General features: G+C 33.5%; 1 protein-coding gene across 2 annotated transcripts; it reads left to right on the top strand.

The window, feature by feature from the left end:
* The first annotated feature begins 4129 nt into the window (after positions 1–4129).
* LOC134240793 (uncharacterized) lies at positions 4130–25897 on the top strand. Of its 2 annotated transcripts, none has more exons than XM_062722873.1 (22): positions 4130–4267; positions 6283–6957; positions 9119–9226; positions 9468–9662; positions 10595–10734; positions 10961–11185; positions 11562–11693; positions 13098–13255; positions 13430–13501; positions 14195–14374; positions 14674–15793; positions 15912–16051; positions 16313–16450; positions 16979–17108; positions 17389–17532; positions 17937–18187; positions 18533–18680; positions 19120–21105; positions 21394–21446; positions 22037–22145; positions 22388–22503; positions 23466–23841. In XM_062722873.1, exons 2-22 carry the CDS (start codon positions 6320–6322, stop codon positions 23664–23666), a joined length of 6384 nt encoding a protein of 2127 aa, XP_062578857.1. In that variant the 5' UTR covers positions 4130–4267; positions 6283–6319; the 3' UTR covers positions 23667–23841. The 2 variants fall into 2 exon arrangements, 1 of the variants encoding a protein (XP_062578857.1); XR_009986520.1 differs by lacking the exon at positions 4130–4267 and adding an exon at positions 25088–25897 and having other exon boundaries at positions 23466–24641.
* The last annotated feature ends 457 nt before the right edge of the window (positions 25898–26354 follow it).

The following is a 26354-nucleotide window of genomic DNA, read 5'->3' as shown; positions in this document are numbered from 1 at the left end:
GCGTGTTTTATTATTATAGGTATATGTATAACGTATTTTTTATATTTACTGAACATTTTGATAGGTACGCGAACTTCTGTATTCATATCAATTAAAACTGCAATTGTCTGATACAAAAGATAATTTAACTATCTGTAAATCGCCGAAAAAAAATATTTATTTTCTTTATTTAAAAATATTATCCAAAAAAGGTGAATACGTTCATTACAATTAACTTTAAATTTTTTTCTGTCTTCAGTTCCTTAATGACAGTTTCCTTTTAGAATATCGTGTTTCCTGTATTAATTAAAAAAAACGTAATATATACATATGTACATGTAGTTTAATTTGTTCTTTCCTTTTCATATGGTCGATAAAGATTGCATAATTCTTATTCGGCAGTTTCCTCATGTTTGAGGGACATCATCCCTGTAGTACTAGGTAAAATCGAAGCATTATCTCCAAAAATAACAGGAATCATCAGATAGGATAACAGCAAATTTGTGTTGTTGTTGTTGTTTGTTTTTTTTTGGGGGGGTGTAGGTAAAGGGCAGATTAATCTGTCATAAACTATTAATCACATTATTGCTGACTGACGATTTTCATACTACATCGTTAGTCCATTATTTATACACTGAAGTAATGAAGGATTAATCATTTAACCATTATTTCCCGACCATGACAAAGAGCAGACGGCACGGCGGGTGTGACCGGTTGGCAGGGGATGCTCACTCCTCCATGGCACCTGATCCCACCTCTAATGTTTTGCAGGTCCTTGTTTGCCCTGCTCCTATTTTGTATTGTTTTATGGACTTTTGATCTTGAATACTGTTCGTTAGCTCCATATGTTTCATTTTCAACTTTAGATTGAAGATTAATTAAAAGACAATTTTTATTCCCTCCATGGAAAATTCAAAGGATTCGATGGAAATGGTAATAAAACATAACTTTAAATAATTTTGATTATTTCATATGAAAACGAATCAGTGTTGATCAAACAATACCCACCATGAACTTTTAAAAGAAATTTGATTTCAAAAAGCTGCAAATTAACTTTTCATCCCCGGAAAAAAGTAAGCACATTAAACTTGCAATTTATTTTCATGGTCATTACTTTATTATCGACAAAATCAATGGCAAGGAAAATGGTTAATTAAATGTACTCCAAGGGAATACTTTTTTGATAATTCGACTCATTTTATGAACGATTTGACATATAACTTTATTTTTGCAATGCATTATGGGATAGAATTGTTAAAACCGAAAGTAAAAAAAAAATATATATTCCCACATTTTTTAGTCGGTTGAGATGGTTGACGACTTTTAACCGATGTTGATGTAGCGTGATTATTTAACAACTGCAAATTTCCCATTGAAATCATACCTTGCAGGAGAAGAGGTAATCTTTTAAGTTAAAGAGATCCTTATTCTATTTCTCAACATTCAGTTTTGTCTTCCAGTCTTCATCTGTGATCAAGGGTAGGCTCTTGTTATTATGTGTCTTTATATTTATATCATTTAAAATAAACAACGATCATGAGAATTTTTATTCCAAACTTTATGTTTGTTAAAAATGGCAGTTTCAATTTTTTTTTTTTTATCTCGACGAATTTACCTTAATGTCACGCCCCGATAGTTTATACACATCATTAGCATCAATTGACGGTGTACCAAGATTCCTAAGGGATCATTAAAAGATCCTGTTTATCAAGTTTCAAAATTTGGTCAAAATTTTAATGAATATTTTTATTAGAAAGGTCACAAGGAGATGAACCTAAAATGGAGTTTCCTCAGATCTTTGTGTAGTGATCTACACATGTATGTGAGTGGATCAAAGGATCCAATTTTAATGAAATTGGTAAATAATTTCAACCCAGGAAGGCTGTCATAATTCATAAACATATTTGTTAAATCATCTCTGAATTTCAAAGGCAAATTGCAAACTTAAGTCATACAGTTTGTTTCATGGTCCTGGGACCAGGTTTCTTAGTTGCAATTGATGCCATCTTTCAAATTAAAATACTTAGTACCTCAATGGCCAGCCTTTTATTAACAATTTTAATTTTTATAAAAGTTATGAAGACTAATTTGATAATGTATGAGCTAGCTGGACTGTTTGAAAAATTCATAGACCTTGTCAATGTTTGCCATGCATACATTGCTATTTTCAAGAAATTTAAATCGGGTACTCCATTCCATGTGATATTTAAAGAAATCATATATTCAATTTTAAAATTCATTTAGCTTGTTGAACAACCTCAAATGTGAAGCTTTATTTTTTTCTCTCTAGACTTTTCACTCAGTCTATTTCAAGACCCACCCATTAAAACTCTTTCTCTTATCACTTGAAATTTATTTTGCCAACAGTTGTTTCAGTAGCTAAGTTTCATCTGTCAGTGGTTCAATTTTTCTTTTACCATGTTACTATATTTTTTGCCCGCAAGATTATGCAGCTGTGAAGCACCTATTCCTTCCGTTTGTCCTCACTATCTTTAGTCTACAGTGATTTTACAGATAAGTCCTATCTTCACAGATTGTCTCCATCTGATACAGAGTTCCCATTATTTACATACTAGTACCGGTACTCATGCTTAAACACACATGCACATCTTGCTTTTGGCATATTTCCTGCTTCCTGCATCATTTTCAGAATTTATTCTGGAGTTGTCTTGAGGACAACATAAAAATGCTTCGTTATCTACTGTTCCTTGACATTCTAACATCATTTTTTTCATTATTTTTTAACATCATTTTTTTTTTCCATTTTCAATGAGGACTACATATTTCCAGTATTCTCTTTCTTTTCAATGACAGAAGCAAAATTTTCAGTCATAATTTTGAATATGATATTATGTAACAGTGCATAAATGAAATTTGAAAGTCAAGGGTTTTTTTTTTATGTCGACCATTTAATGGGAATCTTAGATACATGTAATTAATTACAAAACCTTTCAGCTGAAAAAAATATTTGTAAAAGTATTAACTGTATAGTCTTATAAACTGACAATCAGTCAAGGAATTTTTTTAACAATGTAAATTTAATTTTAGGTAAAATAAAATTAATCATAAGCACACTGTAGATATATATGCAATTATTTTGAGGTATTAAAAATATGAGGGTCCCCCACGTGGCGCAGAGGTAAGAGCATCTCCTCTAGAGTCACAGAGTAAGGCATTGATCCTTACATTGCCAGTTTGAATCCCACTGTGGGATGTGGAGGTCGGTCCTCAGGATGAGACTGTATAAACTAAGGTCAGCTGTCGCATTAAGTGCTGGCATGAAAAAGATCCCTGACTGCTCAACATGCTCAATGGCCCTGAGTGCCGAGTATAGGACAAAATTTGTAGCTCTCCACCGGCAAGTGGTGGCACATCCATATGAGTGAAAAATTCTCGAGAGGGATATTAAACAACATACAAACAAAAAATAAAATTACATGTATGAGGATAAGCTTGAAATGCATTTTTAAAAATTAAAGGAGTAATAAATACCAGTAGATGATAAACAAATCACTTCATTTTAATTATAAATGAAGCCCAGCTTTACTGTTTATAATGTTGTACAGTGTATGTTATTGATAACTTTTATCCTCTAAGATTAAGGAAGGTTAAAGTCAAGAGAATTTTGTTTAAGAAAAAATGAATAAATAAGTGCCATTCCCTCCCTAGACCCCACCATGCTTTTCCACCCCATCCCTCATATATCAGGTCCTGAGACCTTTAATCTAGTTCCTAACTCCTGTATAAAATAAGGGTCCAAATACGTGTATTTATGCTTTGACGTCTGTACCAGCTAAAGAAACTATACAAGTAGTCTACAGGTGTTTTTAGAAAACAATCAGAAAACAAAGTTAATTAATTATTCTGTTAATTAAAATCATTAGAAAAAAGACTAGTGATATGGAGTAAGATAATATATTTCCTCTCCAGGTGATTGACTGAAGTATTTAATGCGTAGATGAGCTTATCATAAAATGTACGGGGAAAATAAATATCAAGATAATTAAAACAATTGCAACATAAAATGTTTTTCAAATTTGAAATTGATAGATATGTTTTATTAGGCCCCCTCTCATTGAATGTAGGCAGCCTTGACCTACATTAATGTCGTGTTTCCTTGTTAGTTTAAAAACCGCAGAGCCCTAGTCAAAGGAGGAAGTATTTCTTCATCGTGTAGACCTGTTCGAGTACTGCCTCACGCATTGCCCAAATTCCCGGAAATTCAAATGGGGGGGAAGCACTTATTTGGATGAACTCCATTAATTGTGTCGATGCATTGTGTGCACAGGTAGGTCTGTATTCATTTGAGATTATAATTTTTTTTCAAGCACGTGTAAATCAATTGATAATGGGGATATAGAATTAAATTACGATTATGATGAATTTGAAAAAAGTCTGCTGTTTTTCTCCCAAAGCTCTTATTTTAGGAAATGATGCATGACAAAGGGCCAGACATTTATCAAAAATGCAAATTAATGGGATTTAATAAAACCTCTTTTAAATAAGTTCAGGTAAGGGAGTTTTTCACCTGTCCAACAGTAGAGGTAAACTCTGCAGTTTGATATTGAATACACCTGTACAATAGCTGTAAGTACAGAACAATTAATGGTGTAGTTGTGTTTGCATTCTGGTGTTACATATACCTGAGAAAGGGAGAAATTAATGTTCAGGTATTTAAAAAAAATGCACTACCTGAATCATGATGATTTATGGTAAAAGAGATGGGTGGATCAAAGTTTTAGCAAACATTTCATTTAGTTTAAAATTAGTCAATTTCTTGGAATTTTTGCAGTCAAACAGGAAATAATGGAAAGGAATTCAAAATTCTGTTTACTTATTATGATGTTTTATTTTGTTGTTGAAAATTTGGAGATGTTCACATGGCTTTACTAATTTTATTTCAAGAAATAGGAAATTTACTGAGTATATGTTTTTTAATACTTTTAAAAAAAAAAAAAAAAAATATATTTTTATTTATTATTTATCAAATATACTTTAAAAAATATTTTTTTGTTTTTTTTCTTTGTATAATTCATCTCTAAATATGCAGTTAATCTGCTTAGTGACAATGTGCATATATATGCTGAAGGTATGTTTTTTGCTTATTTTTATTGTTGACCAGATTCTTAATTTTGATTTTTTAACCTGATTCCTAGCTGATTCACTTAAAAACATTATAAACTGAAATCTGCATATATGCAATCTTTAAGCCTAATGCCCTGAACTGTTTGTTTCTATGTTGAATTTCCCTTCAAGAAAATTTCATTCAAATTAATTAAGACTCCTCCACCTGCCGATGGACAATTGCCCTTTATAGTTAGTGCTTAATTTTTTCTTTTGATCAGTGAAGGGTCTTTTTCTTGCCTACAGCTTCTGCAACACAGAAGCTTGGTTTATTTGGCCTCAACTGAAGGACCAGCCTTTGCATCCCATTATGGGATTCCAGCATGAAGGATCAAATCCTTATTGATTCAGTAACTCTTTAGAGCAAATGATCTGACCAGTATGCCACACCTGCAATTTTGTCCTGTTCAACTAGTTTGATGCATGATTATATAGGTTCCACAGTAAATAAAACACAAACATTGGTATACATGCTTCAAACATTATTTACATTCATTTCATTTTAAAGACCAGAGCACTTTCATTTTGCTTTGTTTTTTAACCTTCCTGTCTGATGTGCTTCTAATTTAAAAAAGTTCAGGTTATTTTGTGGAGCTATATTTATATACACCATTCAGCAATGAGAAAGCAGAACATTTACATCTCGTGATGCTGTACATTGTTTTTTATTATATCCCTTTAACTGAGTTGATTAACATATTAGAATTGAAAAAATCTGAAAATTCATTTTTTGTTGAGAATCACAATAAATGCATATTTTTCCTTTCTTTTGAAGTTGCTGTTACATTTGTAATAATGTACAGATAACTTTAAAATTTAAAATAATGCATATCATAAGCAAAAATGAATGACGACTTAGCTATTTTAGTCAGTATGCATAATTGTGAAATGTGAACACTCTCTATTTCCTCTGTTGTACAGTGATATGGGAAGTTTTCCTGAATTTTTCGTGCCGTTTATGAATTTACATATCACCACCTGTCATGAAATACTGCAGTATATTTTGTAATTGACGTAGTAATTTCATGGCAAAGCAGTTTCATTGCTTAAAAACACGGATGTAAATTGATATTACTCAAAATTGCTAAAAAGCATGTGATTTATAATTTTTGATTAATTGTAATTTGCGGTACATAAACTTAACACTTGGTGTATAAGTTTTCTTCTTTTTTTTTCCAGAAACCCTTAAGATTATTGAAGTGGGTTCTTACAAATTATGAAGGATATTGAAGAGTTTCCTGTAGTTCAACGCCTTAGAGGTCGTCGTCATTGTCTGAGCGACAACGACTGTGTGGCGAAGGTGGTCTTCCACGGAAATTACACAATCAGTACTTTAGACAAGTGCAGTGAAGGAAAGGCCCATAAGATTGCAACTTCAAGTGCAAACATTACAAAACAGCCGCAGTATAATTGTCAGGGTCAAGGTCATTCAGAGGTCAACCAGAAGAAAAACCTGGCCAACCAGGCCAATCGGAGAGCAGTGGAGAGAAATGGTGAAAATTTACAAGTGACGTCTTGCAACAAAAGGGAGAGTCGTGAAGATACGAAAAATATTACATGTAGAAAAATGAAGATACCTGACAGTGTGTCTGCATCAAACTCAGACAGCAATAAGATTTACCAGGAGAAAAGCAAAGATGGCCAAACGAAAAAATATGAAGGAAAGAATGTAGAAAATGAAAGTAAGAAAATGAAAGTAGATCCTAGTGGACATTATGATTTCCCAACAGAGACTGGGAAAGAGAAGTCTGAATATAAAGCAAAGATTTTGGGCCAGGAAGAAAAGAAAGACAGAGAGAAAAGAGACAAATCCGAGATAGACAGAAAAAACAAAGAAAGGCAGATCAAAATAAGGTACTGAGTAATTTCTTTTATTCCTTAGTGACACATGCACAGTCATGTAGCATTTGCATCAAACTGCACACACAAATTGAACATCACCTAATTTATGTATATTATGTATTCAGTTTATCTTTAAAATGTGTAACAATGCTTTGTTCTAGCTACTCCAATACTAACTGGATTTATGAAATGAAAAACAAAAAAATAATAAATGGGGATAATAAAAATTTTAAACAGTTACAAAGAAAAGTAAACAACTATGCCAAGACTGTTTTTCTATCTTGTACGCTATGCAAGTTTTGATGATTCATCTTTGAATAAATTACCCAATTTGACAGAAAGTGTAAGTGAATTTACATGATTTAGAAGGAAAAATGCTTCAAAGTCTAAATATATCCAATTTACTTGATTGATAACCCAATTTTATATTCATGCAATTCAAAATGATTAGATTTAAGCACTTTTAAAACTTTTTTCAAGTTTTATCCATATTTAGCCTGATTATCTGAAATTTTTGAACTTGCATGATGTTTTATCTATGTTTTAGACACAGTAAAATTTCAATTGAAATTCTTGCATCTGCAAATTCACTAATAAGTCATGGCAATGTTGTTTCCTTGCTAGACATGCAAATTAATTTTAAATAATTTCCCTCTTCATGATCTGTATGTATGTTAATTTAAAAAAAAAAAAGCAGTGTCAACTTTGGTCAAACACATGCATTTATTTCCTGATTAAGTTTTTAAATAAACTATTATGCAGTTTAATACTTGACAATTAAAATGCTTGACAAGTGAAATTTAAAAAACAAAAATGAAGTTTACTTAATATAAATTTGATAATTGCTATATGCTACATGAAATATGCCACTAGAAAGGTTAGGAGAGAGAAGGGGAAAATGATCATTGAAGTTAATTTATTTTGCATTTATGCATAAAATTTTAAGGGAAAGTACATTTATGTATAGAAATTATCTTAATGCAAGGTCAAAAACATGCATCCATCAATTGAAAGTGCTTATCTTTGCAAAATTTAAAATTGAATACAATTTTGACAGTGAAATATGTCAGCTGGTATAGAGTGTGAAATTTTAATTGTCTCAAAATTGCGTACTATTTCACAATTTACTTTCATTTTCAAATGCCGAACTAAAGAACAAATTATAGGTGCATGATTGTCTAAACCAATCACAATTTTGGGATTTTTTTCTTTCTTTGGTAACTTTGTTATATATTAATGCATTCATATTTCACAATACCATTTTTATTTATTGAAATATTTTAATGCAAATAATTTATGGACAGTTATATGAGTTAAATCAATAAATGCAGGCACTAATTTGGTGCACTTCAAAAAATTTAATAAATTAGCGTTGTAATTAAGTCAAGTGGGCATATTTTTTGAAAAAAATAACCATTTATAGTCATTTTGCCAGTATGAATAGTTCCCAGTAGTGTCAGAGATCAAAGTTGTAGGTGTAAGGGGGGTGTTATTAACACTGAAAAACAAGGAAGACAGCTGAGTGAAATATTTACAGACTGAAGATCATCTTACACGAACTTCATGTTTCAAGTAAACAGGAAATAAAATTACATGTATTTTATTTATATCCATCTATAGATAAGTATTTGTATATGATATATATAGAGCCAAAATAGTAAACAGGAAATGCTTAAAGGGCAATGAAAAGATAATTCAAAATAGATCTATAAAAAGTGAAAAAGCAAAATGATTGAAGGTCATCTTATTTTTAAAAAACGTAAAAAAAAATTTGATTTTTTTTCTTTGAATTTTTGGTTTTAACTCTAAAGTAAAGACTAGACTAGGACTGCAATGCAGTGTTAATGAAAATTTTGAAAAGAAATTAAATTTGAAATGACATTTTTTTTTAATATTCTAAATTTTAGTCAATTAAAACGCTTGAGGAAGTGTGTTTATTTGACCAAGACTTTTTTTAATAGGACCTCATTCTGATGGCAGGTCTCATCAAGGTCTCAATTTTTTAACAATTAGGTCAATGATTTGCAACTTTAAAAATTAAGAGCTGAAGAATAATTATTATTTAATAAAATGGTTTTGTTTGCTGGATTAAAACAGAAATATTAAATTATTTAAATTCAGTATAATGAGACATTGCATACTAATTGTTTTTGTCTTCTCTATGATATTATAGAATGAATGGAAGGAAAGAGACATCCCCCAAGGAATTGGTTTGTGACCCCATGGAGAAGGTGGCCAGATATTGTGAATATCTAGAACCAAAGAACTGGACAACCATAAGGTTAGAATAGGTTGAATAAAACAGATTCAGTCAAGTCAGTAATGAAGATAATGTTTTTTAAGACTGCAGAGGTAATGAAAATTGAAAAATAATAATGAAAGAATTGATAAGACAAATTTAAAAAGACAAATAATATCATGTGTGGAATCAAATCTCGTAGTTGTAAGCATTGAAACATTTTAGAGAAATTATGTTGAAAAAAAAAAATTCCAATGATTTTTTTCAAATTCTTGTAATCCAGAGATATCCATACTAAAGATGACAACAGGTTCAAAGAAGAGGGGGATAAAAGCTTAAAATCAGAGAAGGGTACCAGCTTTAATGAGTTGAAGAACCAGCCAAAGGAATGCCATAGAAGCACACCAAAGACCTGGATTCCAGAAAAACAAGTGACGAATGGCATAAGTCATCAGACTCACCAGCTGCACAGGCAAAAGTAGGTATTTTGGATCAATTACACCAAGAAAAGTACTATTAATGATACTGTAAAACTTGCTTACAGCAAACACACAGTGAATTGATGCTTATATTTTAATTTGTTCATCAAAAGTTTGTCCGTATAACTCAATAACATATATAACTGAATGATATAAAATTCAATAGTCTTAGGTTTCATGCCATCCCAGAATTTTACAAGTGAAATGAAGTGAATGATACCTTTTAAAGACTTTTTTCTACTTTGAACAGCATAAACATCAAATAATTGATTTTGAGAAATAACTATATAATGCTATTTTTGTTTTGTCTTAATTTGTTTTTAAATGAAGTATGTGATATACTTTATAACATGTACTTATACATTTAATTGACAAACTTGTTTATATCCACATTTTAAATATCAGTAAAATTAGGTGTTTGTTAATTTATATACTATTTTTTTCGCTTTTGTTTTTTTAAAGTTGTTAGTGTATATGGGGCCCATTTTACAAAAGAGCTTGCATAAATTTTGCAAAGTTTGAAATTATTAGCGCTAAATATCCTATGATATTTCTTTGCAGAAGATTAAATATATCTTCAATTTTATGTAAATTTAAAGAGCAGAATAAAACTTTGGTCTTATAGTCATAAGTGCTTTTGTAAAATGTACTTTAAAACATGTAATACAGTAAAAACTCGGTTATAACGAAGTCATTTGGACCTATGAAATTACTTCACTATATGCGTAATTTGTTGTATCTGTATCAGGAATTCATTAAATTTATTTAGCTTGGGATCCAAGATAACTTTGCTTTATATCCATAAATTCGCAATATCCGTGTTCATACTAAACGAGTTTTACTGTACATGTAAATGGCAAACTTGCAGGAATATATCGACATTTTAAATGTCAGTAAATTTAGAGACGTTTTACTTTGTGTTCTGTTGTAGGAGTGCTGAGGAACACATGGGGGATCTAGGAAACCTTGTGGGGGATCTAAACTCTTCTCTGTGGGGCCTCGTGTCCTTGACCTCTCAGAGGGACATGACCTTTACACCTGAAAAGCTCTTCATTAAAGGCAAATTTAATGGTACTGAAAAAGGAAAAAAATAATTAAAGATTAGCTTTGTGTTTTGTAATTTGGTTGTTTTCAGGATAAATTAACTCATTACAAAAGCAGATTGTGTAGAATTTTTTTTTTTACCTGAATTTAGATAATTACATGTAACCTGTTGATAATGCAATTTTTGACCAAAAAAAATGCTGTCGAACCTTATGCCAAAAATGCCACATCAAAAAATCCTTAATATTTTTAGAATACAGAGAAAAATCAGATGAAGAAAATCTCAGTTTAAGAGAGCCAGCTTTCGAGACCAAAGAAATGAGAGAAGCGCTGAAGGTAGATAAGAAAGCTGGCTTTAATGAGGACTTTGCCCCTGAGAAAGGGGAGAGGGAAATGGAGCGTGACCCTGACACTATCAGTCACCCTAATGACCTTCAGAAAGAGATGGCTGACCTTGAGAAGGAAATTGAACAGACAGGTATTTCGATTCGTGGATCTTATGGCACAGGTGTAATTTTTTTTTATCTTATGGACTAGCCTAGTCCTTTTGATGAGAACATATAACCAGGGTCCAGTGTCACTGTAGGCTATGGCACCAAAAAAAAACAACTCCCTCACTGCTCAGTGGCCCTGAGTGCCAAGTAAAAGTCTGAATTTGCAGCCTTCCACCAACAAGTAGTGTCTCAATATGAGTGAAAAAACCTTGAAAGGAAGTTAAACAAGCATATTTCCTATTAACCGTAGTTAGGTCTTTAAAGCACTGTCTGTCTCTGTGTTTGCTATGCAGTAATAAGTTTTTAAAGTTCCATTTCTCCACATTAATTTAAAAAAAAAACTATTTTTAACATTGGCAGAAAAAACATTGCAAGAAATTCAGGAGAGCATCAATCGCCTTGAATTTAAATGGTCTTTATGGATATCAGAAATCGTGGAAGAAAAGCTACAAGTATGCACAGAATATCAAAGTACATCTACTATATTGAAAGGTAAGATTAGAAGAGATAGTTGTCTAAATATATGTGGAATGTATTTCTAACTGAGTTTTCTCCCCTGGTCATCATCTTTATTTTTACATGATTCTCTCCCCTGATCATCATCCTCTTTATTTTTAGATGAGTTCTCTCCCCTGATCATCATCCTCTTTATTTTTTAGATGAGTTCTCTCCCCTGATCATCATCCTCTTTATTTTTAGATGACTTCTCTCCCCTGATCATCATCCTCTTTATTTTTATATGAGTTCTCTTCCCTGATCAACATCCTCTTTATTTTTAGATGATTTCTCATCACCCTCTTTATTTTTAGATGAGTTCTCTCCCCCTGATCATCATCCTCTTTATTTTTAGATGAGTTCTCTTGGCTGATCATCATCTTCTTTATTTTTAGATGAGTTCTCTTCCCTGATCATCATCCTCTTTATTTTTAGATGAGTTCTCTTCCCTGATCATCATCCTCTTTATTTTTAGATGACTTCTCTCCCCTGATCATCATCCTCTTTATTTTTAGATGACTTCTCTCCCCTGATCATCATCCTCTTTATTTTTAGTTGAGTTCTCTTCCCAAATCATCATCCTCTTTATTTTTAGATGAGTTAATTCTCTTCCCTGATCCAGATCCTTTTTTTTTCAAAACACATAGTTGTACCTGTTCCCATTGTGAATCATCAACTTTTTCTATTTATTTAATGTCATGTTAAAATGGGGTTGTTTAAATCTAAATCTGGCATTAAATGAGTTATAAATAATTGTTTCCGTCATGCTTGTAGGCATTATATACTTAGTAAAAAAAAAAATTGGTCCTTGTGTAACCACTTCCTCAAAGTTTATAAGTGTAATGTCCTTGTATGATAAGGTTTTAAAAAAAGCAGAGTGTAAACAGATTTTGTCATTCTAAAACTCAGGAAAAGAAAAAAAAAACATTAACCTTAAGCAAAATTATCATCCCTGGAATTTGAAGAACCTTAGTATGCACCAAATATACATGTATACAAAAAAACAAAAACATTAACAATTAATGTATTATAGTAGTAGATGTATTGTACACCAAAAATAGTTTTATAAAAGGGTTTATTATGCTTTTCACAACACTTATATTAGATCACTTAATTTTCGCTACACCTTATTTTCGCAAGATAGTCATTGACTCTTGATTAGCAAGACAAAATTTTCACGAATTGTGGTTATTGCTCTATATCTTAAGGAATACTATTATATGCGAGAATTAAATTTTCGCGAGTACACTGTCTCGCGTAATTATGCGAAAATAAAGTTCTCGCGAATAAAAAGTGATTTACAGTATAAAAAGGTGGAGAAAGAAAAACTATCACTGACTTCAATCTTCAGTTGAAAAGCTTGTGTAGTCTGTACATGTCTTTAATGTCTATTGTAAACAGTACACAAGAAAAGAAGAACCAAGGGTACAGAACAGTATCACATTCATACGACAGCTTTAAGGTTCCCCTCATCTGATCAGAGAAGAAAGGGAGATAACTTGTTTAGTTTAGACCCCACAGACAGCGATGGCAGGGGACATCACTCCTACAGAGGCAGGGTAAGAATGATATGAACATTTATTATTTTCTGTTTTATATATCAGTAATGAACTAAGTACAGACACAAATAATTGGGTAGCTGGAGTGCTAAAATTTCCTTTTTTATTTCTTTTATAAGTCTCAATGACTCTTAGTTATTCAATTTTGAACAAATAAGAAAATGTTTTTGATAGAAATCCAGTGGAGATGATCTAAGTGAGAAAGAAAACAGAAATCATGATGATGAGAAAGATAGAGACGAGAAGGTAAGGGTAGAATTTATGGGAAACAATCGGATTTATTACTGTAGATTCCTTATTTTTCGCGAGTACTTATTATCGCGAGATGGCTCTTGAACGTCAAATCGCGAGAATAATTATTCGCGAATGGATGATTGATCAAAAGAATTTCCATGGATTTCAGCACCTTAAAAATAAAAGCGAGTATTTTTATTTCGCGGATGATGATTCTCGCAAAATTACGCGATAATTAATTCCTCGCGTATAATTAGGAATCTACAGTATGGGAAACAATCTGTTTTATTACGGGAATCAATTAGACTTATTATTTTGGCTTTCTTATCTTGATTTGTTCTAGTTTTCCTGATGAAATATATACAAAAAAAGACATATAAAGAGAAATTTACCTGCTAGGATAAAAATATTTTCACAATTGATGCACTTATTCAACAAGTTATATAAATTATAATTGAAAAAATGTGAATGAAATTTGTACTGTATAGGGAAACATTAGGTGAGAGATAAGATTTTTTTTTTTTTGGCCTCGAGCATTTGAGCTTGAACGCCATCTAGCAAAGACCTAGTCAAAATCGCCATCAAATGTATAAGTAAATGTAGCTGCAATAGAAAATAGCAATAGCTATAAATCAATTTTCTTTGAAAATGCTCACAATGAATGAGAACTTGATGTTTTATAAAATTATTTCAACTCTAATTTAGGAGGATCCTCCTCTGAACAGAAAAGGACCGGCACAGGAGCTGTTTGGACGATCAAGGGAAGTCACTCCAAAGGAGATGGGTGTGGATCCCAACTACAAGTATCGTAGAAAACACGGCCAGCTCCGAGATGGACTGAGACCATTGTCTGACTATCTCGGACAGTTACTTCTTATGGATCAGGTGAGGGGCTTACTTTTTGTTGAAGACATCTTAAATGTTCAAACATGAAAATCATTATCAATGATGATATACATAATTATGATAAATATCCTACCTAAAAATGGTTGCTTTTCTTAAAGGTTACAATTAAATTTTTTTTAATTAAAAAAAAAAATTGGAAAAATATATACAAGTGTCTGTGAGAAATGGTGTTTTTAAGCTACTTGATGGATCACTAAACATGCTTTTTAAAATTTTTAATAGGAATTTACATTTTTTTTTCAATTTCTTTTTGTACCTCTGTATCTTTATCCCTTTAGGATATTCCTCCAGATTTATTGGCGGAGATGAAGGGCTTTATAGAGGACGTTAATCCATGTCTCATACTCTGTTTGAAAAAACAGACAGAAAATGACCTTGAACTTTGTGACATATGTACCTGCCTGACGGCCTTGACCTCCCACTTTGGCAACTGTAACAGCGAAGTCATGAAATGTAACCTCTGCACTCAACTATTCCGACTCGTACAACAGCATGTACTTCTTTGTCGAGAAAATAACAGCAGTACTTCCTGTCCCGTTCTTGTCTGTCGCAAAATCTCGTTTTTGATCGACGTAAATCCAGAACTGATCTTCACCAAAGAGGGCAAGATTTGGAGGAAGTTGAAGAAGTACATGGGCGGGTTTATTCAAAGTAGAAAAGAGAAAACAGATACCAAAGTTGAAGACTCCGGGGATACCTATTTTTCGATGACGAGTTTGACCAGCATCAGTCCTTTCGGCTTCCAGAGTTTAGGTAGTCCAGTGAATCCTCCCTCAGCACAAAAAACTCAGCGTCCCAGCACGCTGTACATGCCCTCCCTGCAAATAATCCCGGAGGACCAGGACAGGAGTCTGAATGTCCCAGACACCCACGAGACCCCCAGCCCCTCCAGGATGTCCCGGTCCGAACCCATTGTAAAGAAACGAGATGACGGAACCATTGAAATTCTTAAATCAAGTATTCGTCCTAAGATTCGACCAGGGAAACCTCTGCTAAAATTTGGATCTGTGGGGAAGTTAAATGTACATCCACCCTCTCCCATGGTAACAGGGCCCCCACCCTCATTTACCATCCCCAAAAACGAGCAACTCAGGTCCCCCACTGGAGGGAAACCAGTCCGAAAAGTTTCCTTCAGAGCGGAAAGGCAACCAGTTGGTAAATTTCGTGACGTAGAAGCAGATGCCTTCCCAGAAGCCACCAGTTCAGTTCCAACACCCGTGGAGAGTGAAGATACCTCTGAATCGGATTTTCAGTCATCCGTACCCTCAGAACCATCCTCGCTGGAAAAAATTTACGGCCTCCAACTTCAGAGCATACGAGAGGGAAGTCCGCGCTGGCATATTGAAGGGAACCAGTTTCTCTCCTTGAAAGAGAAACCTACAGGATCTCCTGGAATAGGTAATACTGGTCATTCTCTCTGGGTAAACATTGAGAAAATTTCTTCTCAGGAAATTCTCTTGTAGAGTGGCCTTGTCTATTCAAATGAGATGATTTATAATTGATACTGTTGTTACAGGGGAGGTAGTGTATGGTTATAGAGATGTTTTACTTGAGCTCATTAAGTACTGGGAGGAGTTGAGGCTGCAGTATAAAGAGTTTGGAAGACTACTACAAAAGAGTGTCAAGGAGGAGGGAGTTATCTACCCTGACTGTAAAGTAAGAACAGGAGTTACGCATCCTGATATACAGCTTTTCAAGAAAAAAACTTAAAAACACAAGACAAAAATATAATCATTTATTATTAGTTCATCAATTCTTTAAATTTATTTCTACAAGTAAGGGCTTTTGATGAAATTAATGCAACCACAAGGTTCTCTACAGTAGATTTTATCATTTCAGTTTATCTGCACCATAGTTAAACAGGTATTTTTTAAAGAATGTTGTTTTTTTAATATTGAGTCATTTGTTTTGTATCAGAAAAAGCTGATGATCATGGGACACAGATATCAGAAGGATTTCCAGTGGGTTCGACTGACACACCTAGGACGGGGAATGTTCGGGAACTGTCATCTGGCTAGCGACTACAATACTGACTACCACTTCTGTATAAAAAAGGTCAGAGGTCAAATGTCAACCTTTCTGTATTAAAAAAAGTCAGAGGTTACTGGTAAATGTCAACCTTTCTGTATTAAAAAGGTCAGAAGGTCAAATGTTGGCTATGACTACAATACTGACTACCATTTCTGTATTAAAAAGGTCAGAGATTAAATGTCAACCTTTCTGTATTAAAAAGGTCAGAAGGTCAAATGTCAGTTGGCTAGGGACTACAACACTGACTACCATTTCTGTATTAAAAATGTCAGAGGCCAAATGTCAAGTATGCAGATCAGAATGTTAAAATGTAGAAAAGAGTGAACATGTTTATGCAAATTTCTAAACATTTTTAAGCTGAACTAATTTTTTTATGCTTTAATTGTTTTAAAATAAGACAGTAGAAAATCAATGTTATGTTTATGTACTCTAAGACTATTTTTTAAGAAATCAGAATTAAAATGGTGCATGTAAGAAGGAAATGCAAAAATATATCAAAGATTTAAAAAAAAGACTTTGTTAAAAAAATAATCCTGAAATAATCATTGACAGATACACATCTCCAAGTACAGAGAAGACGAGATAAAGATTTGGTCAGACCTAGATCATCCCAACATCGTCAAGTTCCATGGAGCACTTCGACGAAAGGAGAAAATCTACATTATTTCCGAATTCATTCCTGGTACATACGTTTTACGTTCAGCCTGTAATATGATGCATATGTATAATTTAAGTGTATCTGCTTAGAGTGTTTTAAATACTGACTTAATCTTGTAATTCTTTTGGATTATTCCCATGAATATGTCTGGTTCTTCAGTATCTTTCTGTTTGATGGAAAAGACATCAATTTTGACAATCTTTCCAAAAATTAAGATGTTTTTTAAAGAATTTACATACTGCAAGACAGTTGCACACTTTTGTTCCATTTAATGAGTAGTCCAATGATTTTCTTGATTTTGCAGGAGGTAACCTAACTGCTGTCATAAACGACCAGAAGACCCTGATGAGACGCATGAGTCAGAGAAATGCTTTACGGCTATTTAATCAGCTTTTAAAAGTCCTGGTGTACCTTGAAAAGAAATCTGTTATTCATGAGGACATCAAATGTAAGAAAATTATAGAAATTCTGATAAAGATATATTGAAATCTTATAAATTTTGGTTGTTTACTGGTAATTTTGAAATTCAGATGTACGTTCTAAATATTATTTTCAAATCGTAATAAATATTTTTTCATTGTATACTTTTAACTAATCATTTAATAATTGCGACATATATTATAAATGATTCCACAGTTTGTAACTTATTTGTGATTATTAATTTTTTTCTCAACTGAGAAGATGTTTTACAGAAAAGCAAAATAAAAAGTTATGATTAGTGGAGAAAATTATACATGTATTGGAGAAGTAGAAAACGGCATAACTTGTGGATATTTCTTACACACAAAAAAATGGTTGGCTTACAATGCATTGTTCTCAATTTTCTTCATTTGATTCCCATTTATTTTCTAGCTGACAATATTCTCCTGAGGGAGGATGGTAAGGAGATTGTGGTGGCAGACTTTGGAGTGGCCAGGAGACAGACTACAAAGGTTTCCAATCTTGTGGGCACACCCTCCCACTTCAGCCCAGAGAAAGCAGAGTGCAGTGGGCACAATTTTAAATCGGACCTATGGGCAGCCATGTGTGTCCTGGTGCACATTTTGAGTGGGCACCCACCGTGGGTGAAGCGGTATCCTAATGCAACAGCCATACATTTCCTGGTAAAGATTGCATTCCATTTGGTTTCAAAACATATGCAGTAAAAATTCATTACTGTATACAGGGAAATTTTTCACCCCTGTTTTATTTTCACCCCTTTTGCCATTAAACAGATGGCCGAATTTAAAACAGGGCGAAATAAACAAATACAGTATGATATCATAAATAAAACTGTGACTGGGTGAATTTAAAATGGGATAAACTTGTGTGAAAGGGCAAAAATAACTTGTGGCGAAAATAACCCTGTATACAGTAAACATTTGTCAGCTAACTTGATTTTTTTTTTCAAAAATATTTGAATTTATTTATTAAATTGCTACAAATATTTAATTGAATTTATTTATCAGATTGCTACCAAGCCACCACCAGTAGAAGACATTCCAAAGAACATACACCATGAGTTGCAGAACCTAATTAAAATTGGGCTCGAGAAACAACCAAAAAACCGACCATCGGCTAAAGACCTGCTACAGCATCAGGCATTCCAACTCATACGTAGGTGGATTTCTATGTGTAAAGAACATTTTCAAGTTTAGAAAAAATGGATTCCTTTTAATGTGATATCTGTTTAATCTGATATTTCTTTTATTCAAATACATTTAAAATATTTCCAATTTTTTTCTGATAATTCCCATCAATTGAACAGCAACTCTCTTATATGTTATGTGTACATGTATTATAACTACCGTAATTTCTACCGAGATCTGTTTGAGGGAAAAAAGAGTTTCAAATGTGTTTGTAACAACTGCATTGGAATTAATCTATTACAAACTGTAGGTAAATATATTTTAATAAATGCTCTTACTCTGTTGTTTTACATAGTGATATAGAAATTTATGCAACCGAAGAGAGTATTATCTAAACCAGTATATATACATATATTATCGTTAAGTAAAGGAGATTTTAAGCTTTTTCTTCTTTCTACTTTCTGTAGATGATGGAGGAGACAATCTCTACTCTGTTCTCAATTCTGGGAGCTTGACTGATGATGACACACGTCTGCCATTAAACACGCTGACGGGACCAACACAGGAAGTACTAGAAGAAGTGGAAGAAAGCCTGAACAATCCAGAGGGAATGTTTAATCGTCTTGAAATTAGGGATAATATTACCAATATATTGGGAAAGACCAACAAAATGGAAGACACTGTTGCTGTCAAGTTGGAAAAAGGAGAAAGACTGAAAAATGAAATTCCTTCAGACAATGTAGACTTGATGGTTCCTTTGGGTGTAATGGTCAGTGAGAAAGGATCCACAGGCTTGGTCCCCAAGCTTGGAGAGTTAGGTTTTGAACAAAGTTCAAAAGAATCTGCAAGTGGTGGAAACCCTTATATTGAGAGCTTGAAGAAGTCCATCACAGCTACTCCAGAGGAAATCTTCAAAGAAAGCATGAAAGACCCAAAATACTTTTTATGGAAATATGTCCATGACGATTTGAGTGATTTTCCTCACGTAAATATGAACCTGACAGTCCTTCCTCTTTATTATGGGGGAGAGACAGACATGGATCACAAGAGCAATGCCGAAGAACCACCAGCAGACGATGACATAAATATCTCTGAAAACTTGTATAATAATTTACCATTGATTGTTGACAAATTTCTGTTGGATGATAATGAGCAGAAGGAGGTAGACGATGGGGAGGAGACAGAAATAGACAGGCTTCTCGCAAGGGCTTTGAATGAGCAGCTCTCCAAAACCAGCAGCACCAGTGATCTGCTGGGAGTGATGTCCCAGAGTTCTCAAATCAATAGTGGTAGTCACGGCAGCAGTGAATTCAACCAGGACCACATCATTCAGACCCTGATAGAGGAACCAGAAAATGGGGTTGGGGCAGGAGGGGGGAGCGGTTCAAGAAGTCGGTCTGCGTCGACGAGAAGCGACGGGACCAGCAGCAAATCCAATCACTCCTCCAGCTCTGCCATCAGTGATTCGGTTTTAAATATTTTGGCAAAGCATTCAGATGGTGGTAATGAAAGTACCAACAACAGTAACACAACAGTTGGAGGAAACCTTCCGAATTCCATCCTGTTTAACTTTGACAGCTCGACTTCTAAATCCAGATCAAGTGAAAGGTTCTTCACGCCAGAGGAGAAGATTTCAGGGGAAGATGAAGAGAAGAAGGAAGAAGCAGGGACCAATGAAGAGAAGAAGGAAGAAATGGGGACCAATGAAGAGGAGAAAGAAACAGGGACCAATGGCTTGCCTCAGGAGACAAGAGAAGAAAAGGAACAACACGTGCCTCAAGATCTGATGAAGGGGAATCAGCCTGCTGGGGATACAGTGACAAAGCCATCATCCAAAATGATCCCAATTCAGTTTGGAAGAGAAGGCACTGGAACTCCCCCACTAAGCACCATGTGGGAGGAATGGAATAAAGATAAAAGTATATCAGATGATGACCTTTTTGCTAGTGATGAGCCCACAACCAGCAAATCTGGGGATCTTACAAGCAAGTCTGAAGGGTCACTGAAAGGCTGCTCCAGTCTGAACTTAAGTGGACAAGAGTTTAGTGGATCTCAAAGTGAGGTAGTGGCCCAAGAAATAAGACCATTCACCATAGCTAAAGACCCAGATGACCCTAGTAAGCAGACGGTTGTTGTGGACCCAGATCCCAATAAAGCTCTACCTACTCCCATTAGTTTCAAGAGGGAACCTCTTAAACTGCAGATTCAAAACCCATCCAAACCAAGAGACAACCCAAAGCGGCTCTCCAACCCAGAGGCAAGGGTCCCATACAGTCCATTGACTCCCCAGAAGTACTTCACCCCACAAGTGACCCAGAGGAAGCCCCCCTTTGCTCTCACAACTCCAACCTCAGGGTACTATACCTCGACCCCCGACAGCGTTTTTAGAGGGGCTTTCCCTTCCCCACGATCAGCTTCTCCCAGAAGCCAGAAAGAGCAGGATGAAGAGTATGGTAAGAAGAGTTTAGTATTTTTGATTAAGCAATTATTATAGGAATTTAATACTTTAATATTTCAAATAGCAGTGATATGTAGAAATGATTTTGAAGTTCCATCCACTTATTTTGTAGTTCCAGTGGTATAGTACATGTAGTTTATCCACAATAGATAACTACAAACTAAAAAATAAAATGTTGGTCCCATTAAGTTTGAGATGAGGCTTGACTGTTTGTGTTTTGTTTGATACTTTTGCTGCGGGTAAATTGATGAACGTAATGTTCAGGACAACTTTATTTTAACAGAGAAGCTGATCCGAGATTTGTCCGTTCACAGTGGGGAGCCCTTAAATGAATTGGTGAGTGATTATTATATAATGTTTAAAATAGTTTATTATATACCTAATGTGTATCCCTCAATTTTCTGTTGATTTTACCCTATCGTGTGACGTCGTGATCGGACTTTCTGGATCACCACACTGTGGTTTTCTGAATCCATATCACCACTCTCTGAAACTGATGACGTAGTAACGCAGAAATATGACGTTATTTTTCTTGCGTGTTAATAAGTCCCTTGTTAGTATGCTCTGTTTTATGGATTAATGTTATACAACTGATCCCTAAAGTTTTATTTTGGTATCATGAGCTAGTTATAAGGGAGTATATAATAAATTTATCATTATAACAGTAACTTGATCCGAAGAGCAGTATCACGTCTCGTTGACAGGCGCGGATCATCATATCAAATTTGACACTTCGCGTTTCGTTTGATCTGATGATCCGCGCCTGTCAACTCGAAGTGATGCGACCCTTCGGATCAAGTTACTGTTATGATAATATATATGTACATTGAAATCTGGTTTATCTTGCACTTGTGTAATCGATTTTGTTTCACTGTCAGACAGTATTCTCTGAAAACTGTAATAAATTATGCCCCATTCTGTTCCAGGATGAACCAGTGCCATACAATAATATGGAGCCATCTTTGACCGAGGAAGAGGAGTTCGAGTACAGCCTTCAGCTTGTCCGGGATAGATACATCACAGTGGATACTAATGGTCAGTGAGGAGTTGAATTTTAGCATTGCCTTCTTACATCTGTTTTTATATGTTTAACAATACAAGTTGATATTGCATCTTTACAGGGAAGGGGTTATAGTTGATATTGTGTCTTTTCAGGGATGGGGTTATATTTGATATTGTGTGATTTTCAGGGTAGGGGCTACATTTGCCCTCTTGAGATTGAAGTGATAATTACACCGGACTTGATTAAAGGTTTATAGGCTTTGGTTTATTTTCAGATAAGAGCATCAAAGTGGAAATCCTGAAACTAGATGGAAACCCATTCACAACAAAGCTGCCATATGAGTACAGTAACCAGTCCTGGAAAAATTTTGTGGAGGAAAACTTTTTGAGGGTACTACTACTCATTTTCTTTTATATACAAAGCTGTGTGTCTAAATGTCTGTGTTTTATTAGTGTATTATGTGTTATTTGTAATTTTTGTTGACATTTTCATATTCTCATCCAAAAACACAGAGTCGATTTCTGTTATACTTGCAATAAGGTAACTTTTGACGCATGAAGGGGGTTCTTTTTTTTTCATCAAATGGAGGGTGTTGTTCATTTTCTTGTGGTGGTGGAAAGAAGGGGGGGGGGAGGTCTGGCTCATTAAACTGTAATGAAAATAGAATGGAATGTCATTTTAAAATTTCTTCTGCTGAACCAAAAAGGAGGGAACATATGTAAAATTGATCAGCTCAAATAAAGTGTAAATGATTTCAATATGTTGTTATGGCAAAAAAAAAAAATACTGTATAATCCCTATTAACCGCTCCTGCCCCTATAAGCGCCCCCTTAGGTCTTTTTCAATTGTCAGGAAATAAGGGCCCCCTGTACAGTGATTGAAATTATCTAAAATCGTATCAAAAGTCTGCCAAAATTTGAAGAAAGTGAAAACGAAACTTGTTTATTATCAAATATCTTGGTGGAAAATGATTCATTTAGCATAATTTGGGTGGATTATCTTCATTTAAAGTAAAGTTGGACATCATTTTAGAGATTCTTTGAATTTAGTTTTTTCAAAATATTTTTTGAAGTTAAGATATGATATTAAATATTACAAAGAGAATACCAAAATAACCGCCCCCTTTTCGCAATTTTCTAAGCGCCCGGGGCAGTTAATAGGGATTATACGGTAATGAATAGAATTAAGTTTACTGCTTGTAAATGTATGAAAATTTTGTTTATGTTTTATATGAATGTAAGATTATTTTGTCTTTTGTATGTACATGTAGTTTGCATATTTTAGGAAATTTGACCTTAATTTCGCTTTAGTTTTAAAATTACTCAAGCATTTTTTATCCGTTGTTGTCACAGATGAAGACAAGTGGAGTAGACATGCTGACATTGTGTTTTATGGATAACAGAGCACTAGATCTACAGGAGAAGCCAATAGATTGTCACCAGGACTACAGGGTGTCCCTAAAAGTGGTGGAAGTAACAGAAGATGGCCGGGATGACATAGTATGGTACTGTCAGAATGGAATCTGTAGAAGTGGGGGAGGAATTCCTGTCTAAAAATAAAGAAGAAATTCTTGTCTAGAAATAAAGTAGAAATTCCTGTTAAAAAATATAGAAGCAGGTTTTGTCTAAAAATAAATCTGGAATTTTAATTTAAAAAGCAAATTTTTTTTTTTTCAAATTTGATTATAACTGCTTTTATTGTTCAGAGGGAGATTTCAAGCCCCCCCCCCCCCCAAGAATATTACTGGTAATGGGTCCAAGATACATCAATTGTAGCTTTTTTTGATCAGATATTTGCATTGTTGTTATTTGCTATATAGACTACCATTTTTTTTTATAAAATCATTTTAAGAAAAGATTTAACGTAAATGTACGTCTTTGGTATTTTGACAGATATAATAAAATCAAAAAAAAATTCATGTTTACAGCAAAGTAAATTTTATTCCGTAAACTTGTGAACCTTAAAATTGTCTCTGGCAATTTTGCTGTAAGCAAATAATCTAAATGCATTCATGTATGTATATTGCTAAGTACATGTTTTATTTTTTGCATGTTTTGAAGAATTTGGTTTATGCTTTATAACACACTAACAGTTAACACACTTATGAATTTACACTTATACTGAAGTAATTTTCATTCCCCTTAGTTTTGAATAGTATTATGAACTTAACAGATATAACAAATTAATTTTATAAGGTAGCAATTTTGTCGTCCCTAGCACTTGATAATAAGTGTGTTTCATTGTATTATTAAATTTTACACAATATGTTTTTTCCGGACATATATATATATACAGTCAAGTCATGTTTAGCCAAATGCTTCTTCAGCAAATTGTCCAAATTGACAATTAAGGCATCCTAATAATTTGATATAAATTAGATTTCATTTTATAATTGATACAAGTAGATATACAAGCAAATTAATTTGTTACTTCTTCCAAATTCCATTCAGAACAATGTAGCCTCCAGATCACTAGCATCTTGATGAATAAGGTTTGACTGTTTGCATTTTGAGGTTCATGAATTGTATGTACATATAATTATACCCCCACTCCGAAGGAGAGGGGGGTATACTGTTTTACCCTTGTGTGTCTGTCTGTCCGTCCGAAACAAATTTTTGTCGCAGTTTTCTCAGCAACTACTCATGGTAGATGCTTGAAATTTTAACACAATCTTCTCTGAGGCATGCCATATGGTGGGATACATTTTTGCTCAAATCCGATGTCAACTTCCTGTTTGTCTGTGCGTCTGTCTGTTTCATACATAACAAATTTTCGTCGCAGTTTTCTCAGCAACTACTCATGGTAGATGCTTGAAATTTTAACACAATCTTCTCTGAGGCATGCCATTTGGTAGGATACATTTTTGCTCAAATCCGATGTCAATTTCATATTTTTCTGTGCATCTGCCTGTATTAACATGATAGTGCTTATTTACATCAGAGTGGGGGTATTACTAGTGAGCATTGGCTCACAGATTTCTTGTTAATATATCTATATATAGCAATAAAATTAATAACTTTTAGTATGCAATCTACTGTATCAGATTCTTCACAAAAAAGTTAATGTAGCTAACCCAAAAATAAAGGATGGATTTGTTAATATTCATTTAAAATAGAAAGATGGCCAGGAGGTTATACCAAATCAAAATCTGCTTTATTTTTTCTTGCCTGATGTGACTATACATTGTAAAGTCATAGGTCTGTGCCATATTTTAGTGGGGGTTTTGTTGTTGGTTGGTTGTTTGGTTTTTTTTTCTTTGCTCTGAATTTGGTCATATTTTTTTACAACGAAAATTCATTCGTTTTTGAAAATATTTTAGTTACCGGTAATTTTAAATGTTGTATTTTGAAGAGTTTTATATTTGAAGGGGTCTCAATATTTTCTGACATGAGGACTTGTGTTGTAATGTGCATGACCCATCTAGGCTTTGAAAACGTGATATGATGGGCAGTTGTGTATATTTATGAGAGTTATTTCATTTCAATAACCAAAAAAATTTCCTTTATTTCCAGAAAACTACAAAGAATCTTGTACTGTATTGTGGATATTTTTAACGGATGCTATCTTTGGCTTATTTTAGTGGTTTTGTAGTAAACGGCTAACAAAAATTTAATTTTATTAGTATTTTGGCAGGAAAAAAAAACCCCATTTGTAAAAACTTGTGATCCCAAATTGTTTTCAAATTCAGTCTGACAAATCGCAAATAAAAAGTAATTGCTTTACAGTACAAATGTATCTATATTTGACCTACTTCAAATAATATGCATAATATTAATTATACAATTTTTAAAAAAAATCAGCATATTACAGACCGTTGTTTATATGTAGATTATATCATGTCTGTCTTTTGATATATTTTGTTTTCAGTGTCAAGTGCTATTAAGTTGAAATTTTGCTATGTTTGTCTTTACTGTTGGATTGCTTTAACATTTTACATGTATATTATGAATGTTTTTGGACATGTATCATATTATTATTATATCACATTTCATACAGTCAAATAAAATTCAATTGATATTTTTCAGTTGTTTTTGTTTTTTGATTATTTTTTAGTGATAATTTAAATAAGATTGGTCGTGAAACACTGCTGCCCTATATAGCAGCTTATGGGGAAGGTTGTCGTTTCTCAACTGCAAGTCAAACTCCAAGGCCAAAGTCAAACGGTCAAATTTGTTGTATCAAATGGAAGGATTTTTCACAAGGAATAAACCTGTGAAATATGAAAGCCCTAGAACAATCTT

Source organism: Saccostrea cucullata, unplaced genomic scaffold (genome assembly GCF_032062105.1).
Source record: "Saccostrea cucullata isolate Sc308-1 unplaced genomic scaffold, CSIRO_AGI_Scuc_v1 ctg380, whole genome shotgun sequence".
In the NCBI taxonomy this organism is placed as follows: Eukaryota; Metazoa; Mollusca; class Bivalvia; order Ostreida; family Ostreidae; genus Saccostrea; species Saccostrea cuccullata.
The sequence above is the reverse complement of the archived record's forward strand: the minus strand, read 5'-3'. Positions and strand labels throughout refer to the sequence as shown.